The 26,824-nt window shown below is 64.9% G+C and overlaps 1 protein-coding gene across 4 annotated transcripts; it reads right to left on the bottom strand.

The window, feature by feature from the left end:
* Positions 1 to 95: 95 nt before the first annotated feature.
* Positions 96 to 26,603, bottom strand: RHBDF2 (rhomboid 5 homolog 2). 4 transcript variants are annotated; one of them, XM_062216749.1, is made up of 20 exons: positions 26,540 to 26,600; positions 20,236 to 20,383; positions 14,150 to 14,301; positions 8,564 to 8,720; positions 7,679 to 7,803; positions 7,193 to 7,388; positions 6,913 to 7,116; positions 6,101 to 6,229; positions 5,723 to 5,841; positions 5,413 to 5,607; positions 4,061 to 4,172; positions 3,789 to 3,863; positions 3,485 to 3,646; positions 3,248 to 3,357; positions 3,066 to 3,147; positions 2,879 to 2,973; positions 2,568 to 2,643; positions 2,361 to 2,461; positions 1,718 to 1,871; positions 96 to 1,187 (listed from the first exon to the last, which is right to left on the bottom strand). In XM_062216749.1, the coding sequence occupies exons 4-20, from the start codon at positions 8,705 to 8,707 to the stop codon at positions 768 to 770; spliced, it is 2,499 nt and encodes an 832-aa protein (XP_062072733.1). In that variant the 5' UTR covers positions 8,708 to 8,720; positions 14,150 to 14,301; positions 20,236 to 20,383; positions 26,540 to 26,600; the 3' UTR covers positions 96 to 767. The 4 variants fall into 4 exon arrangements, with proteins under 4 accessions (XP_062072733.1, XP_062072732.1, XP_062072735.1 ...); XM_062216748.1 differs by lacking the exon at positions 20,236 to 20,383 and having other exon boundaries at positions 26,540 to 26,603; XM_062216751.1 differs by lacking the exon at positions 20,236 to 20,383 and having other exon boundaries at positions 3,066 to 3,129; positions 26,540 to 26,603.
* Positions 26,604 to 26,824: the final 221 nt, after the last annotated feature.

Below are 26,824 nucleotides of genomic sequence, written 5' to 3'. Positions count from 1 at the left end.
CACACGGTCACGGGTCCCGTGGGCCCTCTAACCCCCCGGAAGTCCCCAGCTTTCTTCTACCTGAGGACTGAGCTTAAAAGACACGACTTCCGTAAAGACCATTTAATACATCGGAGACGTCATCCATACAAAGTTAGCGTTACTTTTAAAAATTAGGACCATGATAGAAACTGGTAAAAAACAAACAGTGCCCCAGCGGGAGCGGGTCCTGGGGTGGCCCCCGCCTGGGCGGGAGGGAGGCCATGGGCGTGGGGGAGGCCCCAACACTGGAGCCAATCCCTGAGGCAGAACTCTGCTGAACGGGGCCTGGGAAGGTGAGGCGGGGCCTCGTTGTCCATTTGCCAAAAACGAGTCGAGACTCCTGGTGCCCCAGCCTGGAGGTCTCTGCTCTCTGACCACCCGGGAGCCTGCGTGGACAAGCTCGCGAGGCCACTGGGGAACGCAGGCTGGGCTCCCAGGGCAGAGAAGGGAGGAGAAGAGGAACGGGCGCCGTGGTGGGGACCCCCGTCCTGGGAGCAGCTGCGAGGCGGCCGGGTCCCTAGCGACGGCCGCTCACGCCGACAGCCGGGAGAAGGCACTGGCAGAGGTGGCCGCTGAGGACGCCGGGAAGGAAAAAAAAACCCACTCCCCAGAGGAGGGCCCCACAGCAGACGAGAGGGGCGACGTCGGAGCCTGGGAGAAGCAGGTGCCCTGAGTGTCCCCAGCGTGGCCCCAGAGTTCCAGGGAGCCCGCCCTTGTCAACTCTGGCCCAGCCCTGGCGGGGGCGATCAGTGCAGCACCTGGTCCAGCTCGTACTTCTCGCAGAAGCGGCCGGTGAAGGGGAAGCAGGTGAGGTACTCGATCCAGGGCCAGTTGATGGGGTAGATGTAGAGCCAGAGGACCAGCGAGGAGAACAGGCCGGCGAAGACCAGCAGCGACACCAGGATGAGGGCGCGCTTGCGGTACTTGTCGCTCGTGCCGAAGGTGATGTAGGGCAGGAAGGCGAAGGCGAGCAGCAGGCCGCTGAGGAAGCCGAAGATGTGCGCGATGTTGTCGATCCAGGGCAGCAGGCCGCACACAAACAGGAAGAGCACCACGGCCGCCAGGTTCAGGAAGGCCTTCCAGGGCCGCTCCAGCAGCTGCCAGCTCTGGAACAGCTCCACGAAGAGGCAGGCGAGCAGGCCGAACTGCGAGCCGGCCGGGCCGACCTGGGGAGACGGGGCGGGCACCCCGAGGCTCAGGGGCTGGGCTCAGCGGGAGCTGCCGGGCCAAAGCCAGCAGCAGCCCGCAGCCCTCTCGGAGCGCTGCTGGCCGGCTGTGGCCGTGCCCCGTGCAGCTTGCTGGACAGACAGGCCAGCTCCAGGGAGCATGCGGTGGGAGGGCACGCCCACGAGGGGTTAAGGTGAGTTGTGGCAGTGTCACACGGCTCAGCCTGGAGACGCCAATGCCACAGACAGCTGGCACGGTCTCAGGCAGGGTCACGGAGCACTGAGGCAGCACACAAGGCCTCCCTGGAGGTGATGTCTGGGCAGGCAGGGGGTCGGGACCTTTGTTGACTCAAGAGTGCCACCGTGGCTGGGGATTAAGGGCCTGGGCGCTAAGCCCCGAGCTTAGCCGTCCACCTGCTGCTGGGCCTGGCATGGGAGGGGCTCTGGGTCCTTCTGCCAGACCTGGGGGTGGGCAGGGGCAGGGAGCTGCAGGGCTGTAGGCCCGGAGGGTCCCGTCCCCACGTCCCCACCTCTGCCCGGTACGGGAGGAAGATGGCGCTGGCGAGGTTGCCCGTGATGCCGCTGAGGATGAAGATGATGGAGATGCGGTGCCAGCCGGCCAGCTTCTCCAGGTCCCGCAGGATGGTCATTTGGAAGACCACAGACACGAGGCAGTGCACCACGCTGGGGGCGGGAGCACGGCAGGCCCTCCCACAGCTGCCATGGCCACCAGGGGCACTAGGGGCCGGCAGGTGGGGGGCCTGTCTCTGGGGGCACTGGGGGCCGGGAGGTGAGGGTGCCTGTCTCTGGGGGCACTGGGGGCTGGCAGGTGGGGGTGCCTGTCTCTGTGGGCACTGGGGGCTGGCAGGTAGGGGGGAGCCCTGTCTCTGGGTGCACTGGGGGCTAGCAGGTGAGGGTGCCTGTCTTTGGGGGCTGGCAGGTGGGGGCCTGTCCCTGGGGGCACTGGGGGCTGGCAGGTAGGGGGGAGCCCTGTTTCTGGGGGCAGTGGGGGCTGTCAGGTGGGGGCCTGTCTCTGGGGGCTGGCAGGTGGGGGCCTGTCTCTGGGGGCACTGGGGGCTGGCAGGTGGGGTCCTGTCTCTGGGGGCCCTGGGGGTCAGCACGGGGAGGCCCTGTCTAGGGTGCAGGTGGGCAGCTGTCCCAGGGGCCTCTCACCCAGCGTGCAGGAACAGAGACAGCCAGAGCCGGTAGAACTGATCCGGGACCTCCGGGTTGAGGAATGGCAGCAGCCCGCACACCTTGTTCAGGCAGTGCACCTGGTGGGCCGGCATGGTGGTCAGAGGCCCGCGGACTGGAGGGAATGCGCGAACCCTGGCCCCGGCAGGCTACTGTGCCCCATCTCCTGGCCCAGCCTCGCCTCACCTGGGAGCAGAGCGTCGCTTCTTCGTGGAAATAGCCGTGCATGAACTCACAGTATTCCCGCGTGGTGATCTCACAGCTGGGGGACAGGAGGCGAGAGGACATCGGGTCACCTCGCCCGGAGCCCCGTGCTGGACACAGCAGGCGTCGCTGGCAGAGACCTCAGCCCGGACACCCCCCGCCCTCTCTCTCATGCTGTGGGCTGCCCCACAGTGGGGCACAGGGGAGCAGCCGTCGGAGGGCACTGGCTTGGGCGCAGGACGGGGTGCAGGAGCACAGGAAGCGTGGCCCCGGCAAGGGCACCGCCGGCTCACCTGCCCTTGGTGCCGATGCAGCAGGGGCGACCCTTGATCTCACAGTCCATGTGCGGGAAGCTTGTGTGGTTGCTCTCGGCCTGCTCCGTGCAGATCTGCAGAGGGCAAGACGCCGACGGGAGAGGGTGGGACAGCTCCCCACCTCTGCCCTTCTCAGACCTCTCTCTGCCCAGGGGCGCCCCCTCACCGGCCACTTGGTGATATCGTCAGGCCAGATGTGGGCACCGCTGGAGGCCGGTTCCTCGCAGGTCCTGGAGGCAGAGGCCAGACTGGGCAAAGTGAGGGGCCGTGGCACCCCCAGTGTCGCACACCCACCTGCCACTGACGGGTGGGGGCCGCACGAGCCCCACGGGCAGCTCCAGGTTCTACCTGGGGTCCTGGTGGCACACAGCCCCTGACGTCCGCTTCTGGCCCAGGTCAGACTTGTCCAGGGGGGGCCCTGTGTCTTCCTGCCACTTGATAAAAGTGGCCAAAGTCTCCTGGAAGGTGGAGGGGTGATGTCACCCTTCCTGGAGCCGGCACGGGACCCTCCAGCACAGGGTCTCTTCCCACTGAGACCCCAGCTGGGTGCCCGGCTGGGGAGCCCGAGTGAGAGGGCCCGCCCACCGAGCAGTCCTTGCGCAGGGTCTGGATGCAGCCCGAGTGGTCGTTCTGGACACAGCAGCCAGAGTCCCGCTCCAGGTCTCGCTCCCGCCGCACCAGCCGCTCGATCTGCTGGTCCTTCCGGATGCACGGCGAGAACTTGGCCCCCAGGTGGATCAGGTCGATCTGCAGGGGCGGGGGAAGGAGTATGAGCTCCAGCCCAGAGTGGGGCGGGGTCCTCTCCCCCACCTCCGCCCCCCTGCTGACTGGCCCAGCTGGGGACCACTCTGGTCTCAGATGAGGCCCCTCCCCACCCGCCCACCCTCACCGAGCTGGGGCCGATCCAGAAGTTCTCCTGTTGGATGTACTTGACGCTCTCGTACACACCTTTGTTCCGCAGCACCTGCACGTGGGCGGGGTGAGGGGCGGTGTCAGCCAGGTACAGGCCCTGGGCAGGACAGGGGCACTCCGGCAAGGGACCAAGCCCCCAGCACCTCCTGCCTGGGCCCAGGTTGTTGCCACAGGAGAGCTTCGGCACCCACAGCACTGAAGCCCCTTGGGGGAGGCTGGGATCTCCCCCGGGAGGGGGAGCCCGCTCACCAGCTGGGTGGTGACGTGCTGGGCGAAGCCCACAGGCGCGGTGCCGTAGGTGCAGATCACCAGCAGCGTGATGATGATGTGGACGAAGGTCAGCCAGTAGGTGAAGTAGGGCCTGTGGACAGGGCCGGCGGGCGGCACTCAGGTCCTGCCCCAGCTCCTGCTCTCCCACAACTCATCTTTCCCCGGAACAACTTGCAGAGGCCCCTCTGTGCACCTCGCTTCCTGTTTAAAACCCCTGGCGGCTCCCTCCTGCCTGGGGATGCAGGCCCAGGTCAGCTCCCTCTTGCGGGCTGCCCGGCCTGGCTGTGCTTGCTCGCGTCTCTGGCCTTGTTGCCCTCCTTTGCGTTTGCAGCCCCTGGACCGCGCCAGGGCACCGGCACGCACTTATTTCCAGTGCCGGGGCGCCTTTCCCACTGCCCCTCGCCCAGCTGACGTCTGCTCTCCCTGATCACCCAGCCCGTCTGCGGTCGCTCGGACGCCCATCGTTGCTTGAGCTTTTTGTGATCTGGGATCCAGCATCCACGGAGTGGCTGCCAACTGTGGGACTCACCCCTCCCCAACCGTGCGGCCACTCCATTGTGGCAGTCCCAGCTTTTCAAACATTTTTATCTACTTGTTTATATGTTTTAGAGGCAGAGAGACAGCGCCCATCCACTGGGTCACTCCTCAAATGCCCACAACAGCCGGGGCTGGGCCAAGACAAAGCCGGGAGCCAGGAACCCAATCCGTCTCCCAGGAGGGTGCCAGAGACCCGTCACCTGCTACTCCTCAAGCACACGTGAGCAGGCAGCTGGAATCGGGACTGAAGCTGGGAATGAACCCAGGCACCGATGTGGCCACTCCAGCTGGCCTGTCAGCTCCTGGGCCAAATGCCCGCTCCTCACTGCCCCAGCTTCTGTCCCTGGACCCACTCTGTGCCCCCTGCTCCCTTCTCCTGGGGCCTGCGCATGGTGGCACTCCGCACTTTGCTGGTGACAGCCACCTGGGAGTGTGGCCAGGGGCGCAGGCACAGAAGCAGGAGGTGAAGAGGCAGCGAGGGCCCAAGGCTGTTCCCGGATCACACGCGTGTTCCCAGATCACACGCGTGTTCCTGAGGCTGTTCCTGGATCACACGTGTGTTCCCGAGGCTGTTCCCGGATCACACGCGTGTTCCTGAGGCTGTTCCTGGATCACACGTGTGTTCCCGAGGCTGTTCCCGGATCACATGCGTGCGCCCACGGACAGGGCTCACCTGCGTGCTTGTCACTGACCACCTGACCCAGGAGAGGCTCAAAGGGCCGGCTGAGCAAGGGGGCGGTGCGGGAGGCCCGGGGAAGCGGAGGCTCTGGTCCCCTGGGTCCCTCTGTCCTCACCGGTGGCTGTCGAAGCTCTCCAGCTGCCGCTGCACGGTGCTGCTGATGCTGCGACGGTAGCTGCGGTTCAGCCAGTTGCCCACCACGCCCAGCCCGTAGTGCCGCTTCTTCCGGTCGAAGGCAAAGTGCTTCACTGTGGACGCGATGCGCCGGCCGCGCTTGGTCACGGGGCCCTGGGCTCGGCCATACTCCTTCCTGGGGGGGACAGCAGCTCTCAGCCAGGCAGCAGCCGGTGCACTGGCCCTGGCAAGCGTGGGGCTGGGCTGAGATAACGGGGTGGGGAAGCCGGGGGAGCCAGCCCAGCACTCACAGAGGGATCTGCACCCTCTCCGGGGACACCGGGGAGGCCGAGCGAGGGCCGGCGCGAAAATAGCTGGCAGAGAGTGGGGGAGACTCGAACACGTCATCGGGCATGGAGCTCATCTCTTCCTGGGTGGGGGACACGAGAGACGCAGCGTCAGGATTTCACTGTCACAGAGACTGGCCCCCATCAGCCCTGGGCAGGGAGACTTCCTAGCAAGGGCCATCGCCAGCCTGGGTCCTCGCTCACTGGGTCACAGCAGCTCCACACAGGGAACGCCCCATCCCACCCACGAGTCTCTGTGTCTCCTGGGACCTGGCAGAACACGATCAAGGCCAAAGCCTGCCCCCCGCCCCGGGTCCCCAAGGGCCCACACCCCATGCTTGCCTTACTAAAAAACGAGGAGTCGAAGGTGTCTGCCCCATCGACCACGTCCTCTTCCAGGGAGCTGGGGTAAGCAAAGCTGCGCTTGACCACCCGGCACCGCTGGCCTGTGGCTTCCAGCACAGAGCGCCCCTGTGCAGGGGCAGGGGCACGGACATCAGGACGGGGGTCCAGCAACCAGGTCCCCAGTCCCCCAGCACCAAAGGACTCATGCGATGTCTAAGATCTGTCCAGGGAGAGGCAGCCCCCGGGGCGGGGGGTGGGAGAGAAGGCCAGGACGTGGGCTCTCATCTGAGCCTGGGTCAGCTCTTCCCTGGCAACCTCCTGGCCCTCTGGTGTGGGCAGCTGGCCCAACGCTCAAAGCAGCACAGGACTCCACACCCTCGCTGCCGAGGCTCGGGCCATGTCCTCCTGTCTAATTTCCCAACACGGCACAGCAGACCCCACCCCCAGCCCCCACGGAAGCCCCCTGGTCCTGCTCTCCACCTCCGGGCTCTGCACAGGTCATTCTCTCTGCTGAGGACGCCTGCCTGTCCTGGTGCGCCTGTCTTGTTTTCTCGGCTCAGCTCCACACCTTTCCTGCTCTGACAGCTGACACCTGTGCCTCTGGCCCCGCAGCGCCCCCCCATCCCACCCCCACCGCCCGCGCCAGCATCCACAGGGCGTGAGTGGCCAGCGCACGCCCACTCGCCATGCCCCAGCTCAGGAAACACTGCCGAGCGAGAGGCAGGGAGGACTCCTGAGGGAACTGGCGCTGGGCTTCGGCGTCCCGGCACGTGCTCTGGGCGAGGAAGCAGCCTGGGGCGGGGGCTCACTTTGAGGAGGGCAGCGGCGGCCTGGAAGCTCATGTGGGCCACAGACATCCTCTTGCGCCTGGGCAGGTGGGAGAGGCCGGAGCGCACACTGCTGAAGGAGGTGAGGGACAGCACCCCCGGCGTGAGCGGCGGGTGCGGCGCGTGGGCCCGGTCCACCTCGTCCGGGTGGCGGAAGGCCCGGCCGCGGGCCAGTGGATCCACGATCTGGACGGGACAGAAGCGGTGAGCAGAGCCCCCCGGGGAAGCCCACCCCCCGCCCCGCGCGCCTCCTGGAGCCCACCTTGGGCAGCTTGCAGGGTTTGGGGGACTCGGTGCCCTGGAAGGACGGCACCTCCTGGCTGGGCAGCTCCAGCTCCCTCTGGCAGGAGGCCTTGAGGCGGCCGTAGCGCACGCTGCAATGGTGCAGGCTGCGGCACTGCCAGTGCTGCCGCTTGCCCTCCCAGTCGCCGCTCACCCCGAACCACTGGGCCGTGCCCCTGCGGGAGCAGAAGAGGTGGGTGTGTGTGAGGGTGACGGCGCGTGTGCACCGAGCGTGCGTGCGGGGAGGTGATGCCCACGGCACAGGTGGGGAGCAGACCAGCCTTTCAGCCCCCATGGAACCCAAGGACCCGGGGTGCAGAGGAGAGGCGGTGCTGGCTGGGAGGGCCCTGGCCCCTGGAGCTCTCTCCGCCTCCACCGTTGCTGCGCGGGGCAGGGGGACCCGATGCCCGCTCTCGGCTCTCTGCAGGGTCTGGGTGGGGCGGGGCCGGGCCACAGGGGCGCTCACTTGCGGATGCTCTGGGACAGGGAGGCCTGGCGGCGGAAGCCGGGCCGCTTCTCCGCGCCCTCCTGCCATCGTCCCCGCGGCTCCTGGAGGCTGATGCTCTTCAGGTAGGCTGGGTTCTTGGGCCTCTGCGGGCGGAAGGGGAGGAGAGGGGGGCGATGTGTGGGGCCCCACCCCAGGCTGCCTCTGCCTCCGCTCACACTGAGAAGCAGCTCTCGGTCCACATTCTAATCGGCCCCTTCCCGAGGTTTCCAGCTCCCCGCCCGCGCCCGGCCTGCTTCTGTGCCCTGGGCGGGCTCCCGGGGTCGGCTTGGCCCCTTCCCGAGGTTTCCAGCTCCCCGCCCGCGCCCGGCCTGCTTCTGTGCCCTGGGCGGGCTCCCGGGGTCGGCTTGGCCCCTTCCCGAGGTTTCCAGCTCCCGGCCTGTGCCCGGCCTGCTTCTGTGCCCTGGGCGGGCTCCCGGGGTGGGCGGGCTCCCTGGGTGGGCGGCCGGTGCACACAGCTCCCCTTATGCGTTCAATGAGCTCTTTGTGCGGCCCCAGGCGGTCCTGCAGGCTGGAAGTGTGGACGCTCTGACACACTTCTCGGCCTCCCCAGGGAAGCACGGGCAGCCTCTGGGTGACAGCCCAGCCCTCAGACGAGGCAGTGAGCCTGGGCGATGAACAGGAAACGGCCAGCGCCAGGTGGAGGACAGTACTTCCTGTCTGCCCCTGACCACCGTGCCACCCAGCCTGGAGTTCAGGGTCCCACTGCAGACCCAGGGAGGGGGGAGGGGGAGGCGTGAGCCTTCCGAGCAGTGGCTCTGGGGGAAGTGAAACCACCCGAGAGGCGTCGTCTGGGCACACCTGTGGCCCGTGGCGGGGCAGCAGGCCCCCAGGCCGGGCCCTCACCTCCGGCAGCATGCTGTCCTGTTCCCCTGGGGGCTGTGTCTCGGGCGGCGGGATGGTGATGGACAGATTAGGCGGCTTCCGGCTCTGCAGGCGGCTGCTGGACACAGAGGAGAGTCTCCCGCCATTCTCATCAGCAGACGCCATGCTGGGCAGGGGGCTGGAATGAGACAGGGAGAGGTGGCACGACCCCACGGGTGGTGGGTGACTTGCAGCAGGGCAGCCCCGCCCGAGAACAAACCTGTCTAAAGCTCTTCAAACCGAACTCTGACACAAAGCCCAGGCCACCTGCCCTTTATTTGCATAATCTGGGAGGCCCTCAACCTCCCACCCCCTCCTGCCACCTCTGGTCTCTGCTTCAGGCAAGAACCAAACCTCTAGGGCCGGCGCTGTGGCATAGCGGGTAAAGCCGCCACCTGCAGTGCCAGCATTCCATATGGGTGCCTGTTCAAGTCCCAGCTGCTCCACTTCTAATCCTGCTCTCTGCTATGGCCTGGGAAAGCAGTAGAAGATGGCCCAGGTCCTTGGGCCCCTGCACCTGCGTGGGAAGAGGCTCCTGGCTTTGGATCGGCGCAGCTCCAGCCGTTATGGCCATATGGGGAGTAAACCAGTGATGGAAGACCTCTCTCTCTCTCTGCCTCTCCTCCTTTCCCTGTTTAACTCTGACTTTCAAATAAATAAATAAATCCTAAAAAAAAAAAAAAAAGAACCAAACCTCCAAAGGCACATGAAGTGGCCAGCATTGTGGCACAGTGGGTGAAGCCGCTGCCTGCGACACTGGTATCCCATACAGGTGCTGAGTTGGGTCCTGGCTGCTCCACTTGCAATCCAGCTCCCTGCTAATGCGCCTGGGAAGGCAGCAACAGATGGCCCAAGTACTTGGGCCACTGCACCCATGTGGGAGACCTGGATGAACCTCCGGGCTCCTGGCTTTGGCTTGGTCCAGCACTGGCCATCGCAGCCATTTGGGAAGTGAACAGTGCATGTTAAGATCTGTCTCTCCTCTCTCTTCACTTTGCCTTCAAATAAATAAATAAATTTAAAAACATTTTAAAAAGGGGGCTGGTATGGTGGGTAAAGCTGCTGCCTACCATGCCGGCCTCCCACCTGGGGCTGGCTAAGTCCTGGCTGCCCCACTTCCGGCCATGGCAGCCACTTGGAGAGTGAACCCTCAGAGGGAAGATCTCTCTCTCTCCCCTTCCCTCCCTCTCAGTAACTTTGCCTTTCAGATAAATAAATCTTTTTTTAAACAAAAAATATGATCTAACAAAATTACCTTTAAAGGGATAAAAAAACGATGAATAAGCTTATTTAAAAAAAAAAAAAAAGGCATGAAGCTGAGGGACTCAGAGCTCCAGTGACCTGGCCACCTGGTCAGGGCAGGGCAGGCCCCAGGGCCACAGGGACAGGGGAAGAGTTTGGGGGAGGACGAGGAGCAGGCTCCAGGACGGGCAGGTGCCCTGAGCCACTGAGCAGGTGCCCAAGGCTTTGCTGGGCAGGCGCCTTCTACAGCTCGCAGGGGCCAGGCTGTGCAGGGAGCAGGGGGTTCGGGAGGAGGGGCCGTGGAGCTGCGTGGCTCAGCCTAACTTCCAGGGAGGAGAGAAATCCAGCAACATGGTCCTGTCCCCAAGGCCAGGGCCACCTCCCTGCGGCTTTTCTCTCTCCACAGTGGGAAAGGATTTTTGTTTAAAGATTTATTTTATTTATTTGAAAAAGTTACGGAGAGAGGTAGAGACAGAGAGAGAGAGAGGTCTTCCATCTGCAGGTTCACTCCCCAAATGGCCGCAATGGCCAGAGCTGAGCTGATCTGAAGCCAGGAGCCAGGAACTTCTTCCGGGTCTCCCACATGGGTGCAGGGGCCTAGGGACTTGGGTCATCCTCTACTGCTTTCCCAGGCCATAGCAGAGAGCCAGATGGAAGAGGAGCAGCCGGGACTAGAACTAGTGCCCATATGGGATGCCGGCACCTCAGGCCAGGGCATTAACCCGCTGCGCCACACCGCCGACCCCTGGGAACGTATTTTAACAATAGAAGTGACTTCAGTGCAGCGGTTGGGACAGCGGCGTTCCACAGTCCTGGCTCAGCTTCCTGTTAGTGCGCACCCCAGGGGCAGCGGGTGATGGCACAAGCCGTGTGACTCCTGCCCCCCACGTGGGAGACCCAGCTGGGGTTCCTGGCTCGAGCTTCGGCCTGGCCCAGCGACAGCTGTTGTGGGCATTTGGAGAGTGAACCAGCAAACGGCGATCTGTCTGTCTCTGTGTCTTTCAAATAAAATGAACTTAAAACATTTTAAAATCTAAAAACTAACACGTCAAGGAAGTGCCGGATGGTCTGGTGTCCTTGGTGTCTCGGGAAGGAGGGTGGCGGGGAGTCCTGAGCTCACGGGGGGCGGGCCCGAGGCCGTTCTCATGGGGGTGCTGGTTATCCGAGGAGGGTCCGAGCTGGCTTGGCCTCTGTCTGCTCCCTGGCCTCCTGCGCGAGCCTGCCTGTGTGTGCCACCCTCACCATCCTCACCAGACCCCAGACCCCATGCATAACCCTGTCTCAGACCACGAGCCTCCACAACCAGGAGCCAGATCACCCTTCTCCCGGCATTAGCAGCTCCTCCTAGGGGCTGTGCCAGCGACGAGAGCTGCCCGGTGCTCACTGAAGAAAGAACTGGCAATGGCCCGCGCCGTGGCACGGCAGGGTAAGCTGCAGCCTGTGACCACAGCATCCCTACGGGAGCACAGGTTTCATTTAGTCCCGGCTGCTCCGCTTCCGATCAAGCTCCCTGCTAATGCGCCTGGGACGGCCGTGGAAGATGGCCCGAGTCCTTGGGCCCCTGTCCCACTTGTGGGAGACCAGGGTGGGGTTCCTGGTGCCCAGCCCTGGCTGTTGCAGCCACTGGAAAGTGAACAAGCAGGTGGAAGATCTCTCTCTCTGTGTCTCTCCCTCTGTCTCTGCACTCTGTCTTTCAAATAAATAAATAAATCCAGTTTTAAAAAAAGAGGAAAGAGAAGCCTGCGCTGTGGTGCAGTGGGTAAAGCTGCTGCCTGCAGTGCCGCATCCCATACAGGCTCCGGTTCAAGTCCCGGCTGCTCCACTTCCAATCCAGCTCTCTGCTGTGGCCTAGGAAAGTAGTAGAAGATGGCCCAACTCCTTGGGCCCCTGCACCTGCGTGGGAGACCTGGAAGAAGCTCCTGGCTCCTGGCTTCTGATTGGTGCAGCTCAGGTCATTGTAGCCAATTGGGGAGTGAGCCAGTGGATGGAAGACCTCTCTCTCTCTGTCTCTACCTCTACCTCTCCTTCTCTCTCTGTGTAACTCTGACTTTCAAATAAATAAATATTTTAAAAAAGAAAAAAAGGAAAGAGAAGCCCCACAGAGGCTCAGACGTGTACAAGGCAGGCGGTGAACACAGGGCCGCCTCTGCTTCTGCAGGCAACGCGTGCACTCACACAGCTCACACACCGGCCCTGTCTGCGTGTGGCCAGACCTCTCTCCCTGCCGACTCCTGCACACGCCCTCTGCCTTTCTCAGCGATGGCAAAGCTCTCACCGAGCGGCATGCGCCATGGCGTAATTCCTGGCCGACGGCTGTCTGGCCTCCGAGGCTCGTGCCCGGTGTCGGCATGCACACCTCACCCCTGCCTGTGCCGCGTGTGGCTGAGCACCATCACACGACGGCGTTCCGGAAGCAGAGCGGCTGGGGACGGCAGGTGCACCCCGGATTTCAGCGGCTCTGCTGGACAGCCCCGCACAGTGGAGACGGCGGGCACCTGTCTGGGGCTCTTGGCCACTCCGCTCTGATCTCACCAGGGTCATTTTGGTCAGCTCACCTCCAGCTGGGCCCTGAGACCTTCTCTGCCTAACCCCCCCAGCTGTCTCCTCTCCTCAGCTTCCCAAGGTCCCTGGTATGGGTGGAGCTTCCCCGCCCTCCTTACACAAGGCCAGGGACCCCACACCCATCTTCCAACGTGGTGCTGACCCTGGGGGTGCACAGAGGCTGGGGGCGTGCGTGGGGTTAACGTAGGGGGTGGGCGGCTGGGCACCGCAGCAGCCACATTCCCTCCCCACCTGTCCATCTGCCTCCCTCTGCTCTCACCTGGAGACCACGCCGGCCTCCAAGACCCCTACCACTGTCACTCCCATGGCGCTGCTGGGGCCGCCTGTCTTCCTTTTCAGATTTATTTCTTGAAAGTCACAGAGAGAGAGGCAGAGACAGACAGCGAGGCCTTCCACCCGCTGGTTCACTCCCCAGATGGCCCACACGGCAGGGGAGGGCCAGGCTGAAGCCAGGAGCTTTGTCCGGGTCTCTCACGTGGATGCAGGGGCCTAAGCACTTGGGCCGTATTTCCTGCCTCCCAGGCACGTTAACAGGAAAGTGGATCAGAAGTGGAGCAGCTGGGACTCAGACAGGATGGACGCAAGTCTCAGGCACTGGATCCCCTACTGTGACCACACTGGACCCCCTACTGTGTGCCTGTACCCTACTGTGACATTGGACCCCCTACTGTGACACTGGACCCCCTACTGTGTGACTGTACCCTACTGTGACATTGGACCCCCTACTGTGACATTGGACCCCCTACTGTGACACTGGACCCCCTACTGTGTGACCACATTGCTCCCCCTGCTGTGGGACTGCACCCTACTGTGTGACCGCACTGCTCCCCCTGCTGTGGGACTGCACCCCTCTGAGAGGGGCCGTGGGGGGATGGTAATGGGGAAGCGAGGGTACAACTAAGGGGAGCACGGCTCCTTCTCACGGTCAGGAAAGGTTCTGAGATGGAGGTGACGACCACGCCACTGTGAGTGCGCTGAAGGCCGCAGTGGCTTGTGAAGTCCCCCCCAGGAAGCCGTGGAGAAGGAAGCTGGAACAGGAGAGCCGCCGTCCCGCCCCGGGGCCTCCTCCGCCGTCCCACCCCCGGTCCTCGCTCAAGGCAGGTCCATCCCAGCCCTCCTCTGGCCATCCCACCCCAGGGCCTCCCTCAAGGCAGGGGGCAGCTCCATCCCAGGGCCTCCTCTGGCTGTCCCAACCCCGGTCCTCGCTCAGGACAGGGGGCAGCTCCATCCCAGCCCTCCCCTGGCCATCCCACCCCAGGGCCTCTCTCATGGCAGGGGGCAGCTCCATCCCAGCCCTCCCCTGGCCATCCCACTCCCGGTCCTCGCTCAGGGCAGGGGGCAGCTCCATCCCAGCCCTCCCCTGGCCGTCCCACCCCAGGGCCTCCCTCAAGGCAGGGGGCAGCTCCATCCCAGCCCTCCCCTGGCCATCCCACTCCCGGTCCTCGCTCAGGGCAGGGGGCAGCTCCATCCCAGCCCTCCTCTGGCCATCCCACCCCAGGGCCTCCCTCAAGGCAGGGGGCAGCTCCAACCCAGGGCCTCCTCTGGCCGTCCCACCCCAGGGCCTCTCTCACAGCAGGGGGCAGCTCCATCCCAGGGCCTCCCCTGAGCCTCCATTGCTCCTGGCACTGACCCACCCCAGCCACTGTCCACTCTGCCGTATCCACTGCTGTACATCTCCAGCGTGCCAACCCCACAGGAGGCATCAGGAAACCAGACCAGGAACAAGCAGCCGGCACCGCGGGCCCTGGGCACCCAGCTTCCTACCTGCAGAATCTGGGCTCGGCGTGCCGCTTCCTGGGCCCTGCTGGAGGCCGTTAGAGTGCGTTGTCTCCTCACTCGGTGCAGCTGCTCTGGGCTCCAGCCTCAGCTCGGAGCACTCGGGCTCAGGTCACCCAGGAGCCTCCCTGGCTCTCGGCCTGTAAGGAAGGAAAAGCAGGCTTGAGGGGCAGGCCCACCCTGCATCTTCTCATCTCCCTGACCTCAGCCTCACCATCCACAAAATGGGGACAATCCCACCTCATCAGAACAGAGAGACTAAAGGAGAGGGATTAAAGGTTCCTGGTGGGGGGCTGGTGCTGGGGCCTGCAGCTCTGGCATGCGACATGGGCACGGGTTCAAGTCCCAGCTGTTCCACTTCCAATCCAGCTCCCTGCTAATGCGCCTGGGAAAGCAGTGGAGAATGGCTCAAGTCCTTGGGCTCCAGCACCCACATGGGAGACCTGGAAGAAGCTCCTGGCTTCGGCCTGGCCCAGCATCGGTTGTTGCAGCCATTTGGGGAGTGAACCAATGAGTGGAAGATCTGTCTTTCTCTCTCTGTGTGTGTGTAAAACTCTGTCTTTCAAGTAAATAAATAAATCTTTCTTTTAAAAGGCAAAGTTAGAGAGAGGCAGAGGCATAGGTAGAGAGAGAGAGAGTGGTCTTCCATCCTCTGGTTCACTCCCCAAGTGGCCTCAACGGCCGGAGCTATGCTGATCCGAAGCCAGGAGCCAGGAGCCAGGTCTCCCATGTGGGTTCAGGAGCCCAAGGACCTGGGCCATTCTCTGCTGTTTTCCCAGGTCATAGCAGAGAGCTGGATCAGAAGTGGAGCAGCTGGGGCTCAAACTGGCACCCACATGGGATGCTGGCACCACAGGCAGTGGCCTTACCGGCTATGCCACAGTGCAGGCCCCTATATAAATCTTAAAAAAAAAAAAAAAAAAGGCTCCTGGTAGTGTTGAGCTGAGCACCTCTGGGCGCCAGGCAGCCAGGGGCAATGGCTCTTGGGGTGGACGCTGGCTTAGTGGCTAAGACCCCAGGTCCTGTATCCATCCCACACTGGAGTGCCTGGGTTCAAGTCCCAACTCCATTCCCGACTCTGGGAGGCAGTAGCGATGGCTCACGTCATTGGGTCCCTGCCACCCAGAGTGAGTTCCTGGCTCCTGGCCTGGGCTTCTGCCCAGCCCTGCCCACTAGGGGCATTTCAGGAATAAACCAGCAGACCCGAGTTCTGTCTCTAGTTAAAAAAAAAAAATGAAAACACCACTGCTGGGGCCAACAGGGCAGCCAGACGGCCCCGTGTTTCAATGTTACTTAATGAATACGTTCGGCCTGCTCTGCGGCTCAACAGGCTAATCCTCCGCCTTGCGGCGCCTGCACCCCGGGTTCTAGTCCCAGTCGGGGCGCTGGATTCTGTCCCGGTTGCCCCTCTTCCAGGCCAGCTCTCTGCTGTGGCCCGGGAGTGCAGAGGAGGATGGCCCAAGTGCTTGGGCCCTGCACCCCATGGGAGACCAGGAGAAGCACCTGGCTCCTGGCTTTGGATCAGCGCAGGGCGCCGGCCGCAGCGGCCATTGGAGGGTGAACCAACGGAAAAGGAAGACCTTTCTCTCTGTCTCTCTCACTGTCCACTCTGCCTGTCAAAAAATTTAAAAAAAGAAATGAATATGTTTAAGAATCCAGGAACCGCTGGCTGTCCTCTGATTAGGATTTGTTTTTGACTGGACCCCCCCATCAGCCTGGTAACTAAGGCAATGTTCAAGGGATCAGGAAGTGTCTGGTTTTCGTTAATAATCCATCAGGGATGTGAAAGGAGCCACTTGTCAGTGAGCTGGGTTAGGAAGTCCTGCAGCGGTGTGGCCTGCAGCTGGGCCCCCAGGGAGGGCCCCAGGGCCGGCGGGCTGCGTCCTGCACTAGGCGGGCCTCGGGCCTCAGGCCCCTCCCGGCACCGCCCTGCTAGGTCCTCAGCACCCTTGGAGGGGAACGAGATACGACTCTGTGGAAGGAATGGAGGCTCGGAGGGGCTCAGTAGCCTGCCCAAGCTCACACATCCAGGAAGGGGTCTGAGGTCTCTCAAGCTGGGGTGCACCTGTGGGCTGGAAGACCCCTCTCCAGGGGCCCGAGTGGAAGGCCCAGTGCTCATCAGAGGCCCGGGGCCGCCATGGGGTTAGGGTCAGTTCAGATCCCTCTGACGCCACTGGGTTCTGCCATTTATGCTCTGCACACTGGGATCTGGGTTTTGGTTGCCAACGCCCCCTCCCCCCAGCCCAGGAGCCGGGTGTTGGGTGAGGAGGGGCTGCCTGAGATTGGTCTTGAGGCAGAGCCCGGGCCCACGCTGTGACACACAGGGTTACAGCACTGCCTGCAACGCCGGCATCACACACGAGCAAGGAACTGAGTCCCGGCTGCTCCACTTCCGATCCAGCTCCCTGCTGGTGCACCTGGGGAGGCAGTGCTTGGGCCCCTGCACCCACCTGGGAGACCCAGATGGACCTGCAGGTTCTCGGCTTTGGCCTGGCTCAGTCACAGCCGTTGTGGCCATCTGGGGAGTGAGCCTGCAAAGATTTCCCTAAATTCTGCCCTTCAAATTAATTAGGAAAAAAAAAATTCTCGACCAACAGCCTTGGCTTTTCTTCGTCTGTCCCAAAGGCAGGGAGTATTTTTTATTATTTTAAGATTTACTTATTTATTGGAAAGGCAGAGTTATGCAGAGAGAGAGGGAGATATAAAGAGAGAAAGATCTTCCACCTGCTGGCGCACTCCCCACGTGGCTGAAACGGCCAGGGCTGGACCAGGCTGAAGCCAGGAGCTTCAATCAGGTCTCCCACATGGGCAGCAGGGGCCCAAGTAGTGGGGCCACTCTGCTGCTTTCCCAGGCCATTAACGGGAGCTGGATCAGGAGTGGAACAGCCGTGACACAAACCAGCGCTGGTGGCGGCTTTACCCAGCACGCCATGACGCCAGCCCCAGGTGGGGTGTATTGAGCCCACATTCCCAGCCACGCACGACAAGGCCCACCAAGACCACAGGCAGACGCCCAGCTGGCTCCACAGAGCCCCGGCAGCCACAGGAGGATGCCACCCGGGGACAGCTCCAAGACAACACTTCACCAGGGGCCTCTGCATGGGAAGCCGCCCGGCCCGGCCTCCTTTGGGACCGGGGTGCAGGAGAGGGCACTACCCCAGGAAACTGTCGCCGTGGGAGGGGGAGGAGGAAGAGGAAGGCTGGGGGCGGGACCACACCGCAGCGGAGCTAAGGTCACCAGGCAGACAGGATCCTGGCAGAACCTGGAGCTGAGCACAGCTGCCCGGAGTCAGCACTGCAGGTCTGCCCCCTCCTGGCTCCCCCATGGCTGCTTCGGGAAGCCCGCCTGTCATCACCAGAGTCGGTCACTGTGTCCCCGGCTCTCTCACGGCACCTGCGGTCTGCCTCCACGTGGGTGAACCGCACTTGACCTTGGGCAGCACAGGGCCGGGCATCGGGCAAGCCTCCATCAGTGGCTAGAGTAGCAGCGAGGCTGGGGTGTGGGAGCGGGTGTGGCCGGGCTGCTCACCCCACATTCTCCTGGACAGGAGCCATCTCCCCTAATTCTGCAGCCAGTCCAGGAAGCAGCACCCCCCAGAGGCCTCCACGAAGAGCTGCCTGCTCTGCCTCTGAGCCCACCGCAGAGCCTGGGTGTGGGATGCTGGGTGCAGTCCCCTAGCACAGCCTGTGCCCCCCCCCCCCAGTTCTTTGGGCGCCATCAGCACTCCTTTAGGCACTGAGGAGCTGCCGGTCACACCCCCCCCATTCTAAGGCGGTACCACTCCAGCTGGGGCCTTGGCATTTGCGCCAATCTCCTGGTGGGAGTGGCACAGGACAGGGGAGACTGGACCAGCCCCAGGCAATCCTGGGGGTCGCAAAGAGGAGCTGCCTGTCTCCAGAGCGGGCACAGAGTGGACAGCCACCTCCACCACCTTCCTAGGCAGCAGTCCTGGTGACGACCTGCGAGCGGCTTCACCCTCAGGCCTCGGTCAGACCCCAGGAAGCCACAGCTGAGCATAAACACATCTCTCCCCAGCCTGTCTCGGTCCAAGACCGCCTCCCCCAGCTGTTGCAGAAGTGGGCAGGCCAGAAGCCAGCCCCTTCCTCAGGGCTCTGTGTGTGTGTGTGGGGGGGTGATGGCAGGTGTGGGGCCTGCAGACCCACCCTGGGCTCCACTGCCGCCCACGTCCAGGAGTGGAGCAGCACTGATGGCCCAGGCCAGGCAGAAGAGGGCGCCCGAGCTGCCCACCCAGTCTAACCCCAGCCCACAAGCACTTGCTCACCGCTGAGGAAATTGTGACATCCTGGCCCCAGCCTTCCTCCCGGCTGGCCACAAAGGCACCCACCTGCTCCCTGCAGCCTCACAGGCAGCCGGGGTGGGGGGGTGAGAGGTCTGCAGGCCGCCCCAGGAGGCGGGACCACAGCCACCTGCTCTGGCTGGAGACTCCCAAAGGGCCCATGGGGTGGGGATTAGGGTGGGGACAGAATTCCTCTCCCCCTGGGGGAGGCAGAGCCTGAGAAAGGTGAGGGCGGAGTCCAGATCACCGAGGTGCCCCTGGGTTGGGGCGTCTGTACCCCACCCTGCCCCGCTGTGGATGGGACCGTCTAGGCCAGGCGTCAGCATCCCACGTCAGGCCAGAGCACAGCCACGCAGGCTCAGAACCACGGCCGTGCTGCCTGGAAATCGGGTTTCCCCAGAGGGTGGGGCTGAGCACTCCCAACCAAGGGGATCTGTTCCAGCCAGGGTCAGCAAGGCTGCGCCCAGGGAAGGCCCCCACGACAGACCACTGTGCCCAGTCCAGGTGGGGGCTGCTAGGGCACCCAGCGCTGGCCTCCCAACCGCCCCAGGTGCAGTTCTATCCAGGGGTCTGGCTCCAGTCCCCTCCCCCCTCTCCACCTGCCCGCCAACGGCTCCCACAATAGCAGCTCCCAGGAGGGAGGGAGGAAGGGGCCCTCGCGGGAGGAAAGAGGGGGCCCACTACCAGCCGCTGGGTGTGACCAGGAAGTCTGGGGCCTCCCGTGGGAAGGAGCCCAACCAGCCTGTGCAGAGGGCGGGAAGAAACCGCCGCCTGGCCCGGCCACCTCCAGCCCGGCCTGCCTGGCAGCCGTGGGCGTCCGGGGAGCGGGCAGCGAGGAGAGAAGGGGCTCGGCTGAATCACAGGATGACAGGGTGAGGGCCGGGGGCGCCGCCGCCGCCGCAGCCCCAGAAACCGAAACTCATCCTCCCGCTCAAGGCCCTGCTGGGAACTGGGGCATTTTTAGAAAGTCGCGAAGAGGAAGCTGGGCCCGTACCCACCGGCTGTGCAACGTGGTTCTGCTGACCGCGGGGAACCGGGGGACGTGGAGGATGGCTCCTGGAGCCCTGGCCCCTGCACAGGGGATGGGATGGAGCAGAGCGCGTGGGGAGGTATTTGGAAGTCAAGGGGGAATGGCAATTTGCCTGCTCGTGGCATGGACACCAGCGTTGGCGCGGGCAGAGGGGGCGCGGGCAGTGATGGTGGAAAACCTGGCTCTTGCCAGCCAAGAACCCAAACAGGAGCGAGCTCCCGGCCCCCACTTCCCCAGAGGGGCCAGGAGTGGGGGTGCGCACCTCACCGGCACACACGCTTCAGGTCAGCAGCTGGAAGGGCCAAGGGTTTGCACCCCTCGAGGCGCCTCGACCAGACAGCCTTGCCTTCTTTCTCCCTCTTCCCAGTCTTGCTCCAAACTCAGATCCGATGACACACAACAGCAGGGGCAGGTGCAGGGCTTGGCCACCCAACTTCTCCCCGTCGGACCCAGCTCGGGTGGCTGGGATGTCACGAGCAAGCAGGGCTGAGGGCGTGAGCCTGCGTGCCTCCAGGCGGCGGCCCTGCTCCTGGAGCGGTGCACACCCCCGCACCCCTCCGCCCGTCCATGTCTAAAGATCCCCTCACCCCAAGCACCAGAAGTGGGCTGCAGGCACCCGAGCCTGGGGTCCTGGAAGCTTAGGTTGCAGCTGGCAACAGACGGGCAGGCGTCACAGAAGTGGGAGTACAGCCGGGCACAGTGCTGGGGCCCACCCACCCCGGCACCCTCAGGACCCCCCTGGAAACCTGTGGACTCCAGTGGCTGCTGGTGGAGACAGGCGTCTGGCTGGCAGCAAAGCCGGGACGCAGGTGCCCGGGGCGGAACCTGGGACGGGACCTTCCACACTCCAGGAGGAAGCAGCAGCTCCGAGCGCCTACAGGCTCAACTGCAGGACTGGTGGACAACGAGAACGGGAAGCTGAGTTCTCACAGGACCCAAGGCAGCCATGGCCGGCGCTGCTCGGGGCTGGGCGGGCAGCAGTGGAGGCCCCTGCACGCCAGTGGGGGCTTCCTGCCGCCATCCCACGTACATAGGAGAGCTCCGTCTTGGGCTTGCAGCGAGAGCTCACCCACTTCCCACCCCTTTCCCCCAGGGTCTGGCTCCAGACAATGAAAACGCTGCCTGGCATGGGAGACGGATGAGGGGCTCAGCCCTAGCCGCCGTGCAATCCCGGGCAGGCCACTTGCTCCCTGGCCGTCGGCTTATTTATACTCAGGTGCTAGAAACCTCCCTGCAGTCTGAGAAGCCGAGTGGCTTTGTCACCACTCACCAGGGCTCACCCCACAAGCATGCTGAGCTAAGGAACAAAGTCTCACCCCGTTTCACGAAGCACACGCACCCTGCCCAGCATCGCCCGGCCACACACAGGCCCAGGAAGCCGGCCTCACCTCGACACACTGAGCACTGGGGCCAGCTCTGCTCCTGTCTGTGGCTGCCCCTTGGCAGGTGGGCAGGGAAAGCCAGGCAAACACTTTTGGGCTTGTAAACATTCATTAAGGAGCTAATAAACCTGATCTCCCAGAACCTTGCCCTAGGGCTCTCGGCTTCCCGGGAAGAGGCTTGCCCCAGCCCCGGTGGCTGCCAGCACTTCAGGGTACTTGGACATGGGCCCAGCCGGGCTTGCGAAGCCACCTGCTCGCTGCCCCTGCCCACCCGCGGGCGGCTAGGCCATGCCTCGCGGAGCAACGGGAGCTAGACTCACACCTGGCCGAGCCGCCTGCCTCGGCTGACGCTGGGCTCACCACTACTACCGAGCCTGCTTCCTCTGTTGCCCATCGGGCAACGCCCTGGCACCGAGGGAGCCAGCGAAGACGGCACGAGGTGGCGAACCCGCAGCGCCTGGCGCACGGTCCACAGCCAGCTTCTGGCTGAGCTCGGCCCCCACTGCTCACTCGGTCTCTGTATCGGGCCACGAGGCCCAGACAGGTTAAGTCACCTGTGTAAGGCCTCACAGTCCAGCCCTGGCCAGGTCCCCCCTGCAGCCTTGTGACACCCAGGGGCTGGACAGGCTAGAGCCGAGCGCTCAGGCTGAGCAGTGGCTCCCGAACCCCACTGGGCCCCCAGGCACAGTGTGCACCCCTATCCTGGGGAGCACGTCTCAGCTGACACAGCCTGGCAAACGCCATCTCACCGAGGGCGAGAGGCAGCTGTCCGACGCTCGGTGGCCGAGAAGGCCACGGGGTTCAGGCCCAGAGCTTCAGTTCCGGGTCCTGCTCCTGCCCCAAACCCCCAGCCTCCTCCACACAGAGACGAGGGCCTGGGGAGAGCCAGGGGAGGGGGGCAAGGCACTTCCTGCCGGGGACCTGCGGCACGAAGCCCTCCCTGGCCCACCTGCAAGGCTGCTGCACAGGCCAGGAACATATCTGGGAGGCAGAGACGAAATCCAAGGTTCTGAAGGTTACCCCACTCCTGGCCCCAGGAGCACAGCCGAGGGCCACTGCCTCCATGAGCCGTCCGCCCCTCCCCCGTCCCGCGCAGAGCCTCCACGTCACGCGCCCAGTGGCCTGGGAAACCCCCTGCACAGGAGTCCCAGTTTATGCCTGGATGGAAACCCACCCTCACTGCCCCTGGCCACCAAGGCACTGAGGGTCTCAGCCCCATGGCCGCCCCGCTCTCCTCCAGCCCGCGACAGCCCACAAGGTGGGGCTTCTGCCATTGTCGAGTCTGTGCCCGGGCCCTGGCCACACTCCGACAGGGGCATCTCCCCTCACCGTGCTCCCGCCACGGCAGCCTCCCTGCCACACTACTGCTGACCCATTGTGCAGCTGGGAAAACCAAGGAAAAGGCCGCTAAAACACCCCGCATCCCACTGCACATGCTCCCGCTAACCCTGTGCCCGCCAGCCCCGGGGACTTGTTTCTGGGCTCCTCCTCGAACCCGAGACCAGCCCCCTTGCTCTGAGTCAGCGGCCCTGATCGGCTGCCCCCCTGCACTGCCCACCTGCTCCCCCCACCTTCCCTGTGGGGTCGGGCAGCCCTGGGGCTGACACTGCTGTCCAGTGGTGTTTGAATCACAACCTACTAGTGGCTGGACCCCGGGTGATTGTAATGAAGGGGAGGAGAGATGGGCTCTCCTCCGTCGGCGGCTGAGGCGCAGGCAGGGCGCCTGGACGCAGCCTGGGGAAAGCCGCCATCCCTCCTGGTGCTGACGAGGCCGCGGCCAGTCCCAGGCCTGCTGCTGTGCCAGCCGGGCTGCCGCCCTGCCACTCCCCCTGCCCAGCTCAGCTGGGAAACTGGAGCCGCTTCCGATGTGATGCGTGAGCTCACCCTGGAAACTCCCGCGGGCGGCGGGGACGCTGGGGCCTGCTCCAGAGTGCCTGGCAGACGCCCGGGGGAGGGGGGATCGCAGAGGGAGACACAGCCTGGGAGCCAGCCGGTCTCCCCAGCACTGCACCAGGAGCAGGCCCAAAGGAAGCACCAGGTGGCTCACCCAAGTCACTGGCACAGGAGCCGGCCTAGGCCATGTACATGTGTGTGCGCACGCGCTGCCCTGACCCGGACCTTGTCCTGGAGAGTTTACACAACAAGCAGGACAGGGGACCCTGGCAGAGGGCCGCAATGGCGTCCAGAGCGCAGGTCAGGGAACCCCAGCCAGGCCCAGGCCCCCGCGCACCTGCGGCCCCCGCGCACCTGCAGTGTGGTGTGTTCCTCCTCCTGCAGGGACAGAAGCCCCCTTCCCAGGCAGGAGAGCGAGTGTGGGCTTTTACACCAGGCACAGCTGTGGCTCAGGGACCAACAGGCCAGCAAAGGGCCACTGTCTGGTCTGTTTAGCAGGCTTTGGGTCGGCAGCCAGGGTTCAAACCTGGGCACCGCCGCAGATCAGCAGCTCTGAGCAGACCAGAGGGCGCAGCCTGTGCCTGGAGAAGACAGTGGCAACCAGGGCCGCTAACCCTGCTCTGTTCAGCTGGCGAGGTGAGTCTCACCCCAGCCTTTCACAGCCAGCACAGCCGGCCAGCCATCCAGAGACCCCCGCCTCCCCTCTTCCTGCACCAGGGTTCCCAGGCAAAGAGCTGTGTGTGGAAGTGAACAGGACAGGGGCTGGGGACACCAGTGTCCCTTATCAGAGCACAGGTTCGAGTCCCGGCTGTTCCAGTTCCTATCACGCTCCGGGCTAATGCACCTGGGAAAGCAGCGGGTGATGGCCCAAGTGCTTGGGCCCCTGCACCACGTGGGGGACCCGGATGAAGCTCCTGGCTCCTGGCTTTGGCCTGGCCTAGCTCCAGCCATTTGGAGAGTGAACCAGCAGATGGAAGAGCTCTCTCCATCTCTTCCCCTTGTCACTCTGCTCTCCAAGTAGATACAGTATTTTTTTTAAAGTAAGAACAAGATAGGAGTAACAGATCCTGTAGGAAAGTGGGGAGGAAGGGCCGAGAGGTAGCTGCCCCCCTCCTGGTTCCCAGGAAACTGACAGCACATTCAGCTTGAATGACTGGATCACGCACGCCTGCAGCCCTGAAAGTCCTTCCACTGTCACCTCTGCTCGGCTAAGGCCAGGGGCGGGGGGAGCCTCACTCCTCCAGCAGCGGGTACCACGCTGGGCCTTCAGCTGAGCAGGGTTCCCACGGCCACACGGAGGGAAGACGGGAGCCGCAAGGAGTCAGGGGTCCTGACGCTGCTCGGATGCTACTTCCATGGTGTAAAAAACCAGGATAGCTCTGTGCCTGATCGGAGGGAAAATTCCAGATCACGTGGCAGGAGGCATCCGCACCGGCCTCGGCAACCCGGCCGGCCGGGAGGGAATCTATGGGGCAGAACTCACCCCGCCCCTCCTCCACTCCCAGGGATATTTGAGCTCCAGGCTGCCTGCGCTGCCCTACACAGGGAGCCGTCCTTGGGACCAAGGACTCCAGCCTGGGGGGGGCCAGGGCCCCTGCTCCAACCCCTCCTCCACGGCACGCAGACCCTCTGCCTGGTGGGACCAGGACTCCAGCCTGGGGGGGGGCCAGGGCCCCTGCTCCAACCCCTCCTCCACGGCACCCAGACCCTCTGCCTGGTGGGACCAAGGACTCCAGGCTGGGGGGGGGGCCAGGGCCCCTGCTCCAGCCCCTCCTCCACGGCACCCGGACCCTCTGCCTGGTGGGACCAGGACTCCAGCCTGGGGGGGGCCAGGGCCCCTGCTCCAGCCCCTCCTCCACGGCACCCGGACCCTCTGCCTGGTGGGACCAGGACTCCAGCCTGGGGGGGGGCCAGGGCCCCTGCTCCAGCCCCTCCTCCACGGCACCCAGACCCTCTGCCTGGTGGGACCAGGACTCCAGCCTGGGGGGGGGCCCAGGGCCCCTGCTTCAACCCCTCCTCCACGGCACCCGGACCCTCTGCCTGGTGGGACCAGGGCTCCAGCCTGGGGGGGGCCAGGGCCCCTGCTCCAGCCCCTCCTCCACGGCACCCGGACCCTCTGCCTGGTGGGACCAGGACTCCAGGCTGAGCGGGGCCAGGGCCCCTGCTCCAGCCCCTCCTCCACGGCACCCGGACCCTCTGCCTGGTGGGACCAGGACTCCAGCCTGGGGGGGGCCAGGGCCCCTGCTCCAGCCCCTCCTCCACGGCACCCGGACCCTCTGCCTGGTGGGACCAGGACTCCAGCCTGGGGGGGGCCAGGGCCCCTGCTCCAACCCCTCCTCCACGGCACCCGGACCCTCTGCCTGGTGGGACCAGGACTCCAGCCTGGGGGGGGCCAGGGCCCCTGCTCCAACCCCTCCTCCACGGCACCCGGACCCTCTGCCTGGTGGGACCAGGACTCCAGCCTGGGGGGGGCCAGGTCCCCTGCTCCAGCCCCTCCTCCACGGCACCCAGACCCTCTGCCTGGTGGGACCAGGACTCCAGCCTGGGGGGGGCCAGGGCCCCTGCTCCAGCCCCTCCTCCACGGCACCCGGACCCTCTGCCTGGTGGGACCAGGACTCCAGCCTGGGGGGGGCCAGGGCCCCTGCTCCAGCCCCTCCTCCACGGCACCCGGACCCTCTGCCTGGTGGGACCAGGACTCCAGGCTGAGCCGGGCCAGGGCCCCTGCTCCAGCCCCTCCTCCACAGCACCCGGACCCTCAGGCCCCGTGGAGGACTCTCGCAGGACAGCAGCCGCCTTCGCACCTCCTTACGCTCAGCTCAGTTGGGTTTATTCCCGAGTTCCTCTCCTAACTACTGGGGAGACCCAGGCAGGGAGGACGAACAGGTGGAGAGCGACCCGGTGGTGACCGCTCAGGCTGGCTACTTCCTGGGGGCCTGTCCCGCGCAGCTGCTGGGTGCTGGCAGCGCCCCTGGCCTCCACCCACCACACATGGGTGGCGACCACACTCAGTCCTCCTGACACTGCCCCAAATCCCCCGCCCCTCACCCACTGCTCTGAAACACCCCCAGCTTCTCTCCCTGCCCCACGGACACCGCAACTGCCGTACCCTGGGGTCCCAGGCCCTGTCACTCGGGACACCGCAGCCACTCCCCACGCACCGCACCTGCACGCCCTCTAGCCCCGCCCACAGCCTTCGCCCGCCTTTCACCACCTGGGTGCCCTTTCCTGCCATGGCGGAAGGGCCCCTGACTCCCAACCCGGTGCCCTGCAGGAGCCCCGCAGTCCAGAAGCTGGGGCTCCGGGATCCAGCCCCGCGGTGGGAGCCGCCTCTCCGACCCCCGCCCGGCCTCACCTCGTCCCGAGGCAACGCGCGCGCCCACGAGAAAGGGAAGGCGGAGAAGGGTCCGAGCTGCCGGCACTTGGGGGACCAAGGCAGGACTGCCCGGTGCTGTCCGGCCGGCCCGCTCTTCCTCCCCCGGCTCTAAACTTCTGCCCAATCGCCGTGCCCCACACGCCGTGCCCCCTGGCCCGAGGACCCCTGAGGCGTCTAACCCGCGCCGAGCCCAGGGGCACACAGACCCGGCCCAGCGGCGCCGCCGGCGCCGGCCGAGGCCAGCCCAGGGCTCTGGCCCGCTCACGTGGGCCCCGGGCGCTCGCAGGGCGGGCACCCTCCCGGGCCGCGCACCCGCGCACCGCCGCCGCAGGCAGCCTCGGGCCGGACCCTGGGACCCTGAGGGCGCCTGCGGCCCAGCTCCGCCCGCGGCCCCGCGCTTACCTCCCCGCGGCCCCAAGTCCCGGGACGCAGCTCCGCGCGGCGCGGCCGGAGGCTGGGTGGCGGCTCCTCGGGGGCGGGGCTCCGGCTCCCCGCCTCTTCCCTACCTGCGCGCAGGGGGCGGGGCCGAGCCGCGGGGCGGGGCTTGACGTGGGGGCAGGGCCGAGCCGCGGGGCGGGGTTGGACATCAGGGAGTGCTGGGGCGGGGTTTTACTGGGGGCGGGGTTTTACTGGGGGCGGGGCCGAGCCGCGGGGCGGGGTTGGGCGTCAGGGAGTGCTGGGGCGGGG

This window comes from Lepus europaeus, chromosome 18, assembly GCF_033115175.1.
Source record: "Lepus europaeus isolate LE1 chromosome 18, mLepTim1.pri, whole genome shotgun sequence".
Classification (NCBI taxonomy): Eukaryota; Metazoa; Chordata; class Mammalia; order Lagomorpha; family Leporidae; genus Lepus; species Lepus europaeus.
This window is presented reverse-complemented; position numbering and strand designations above follow the sequence as displayed.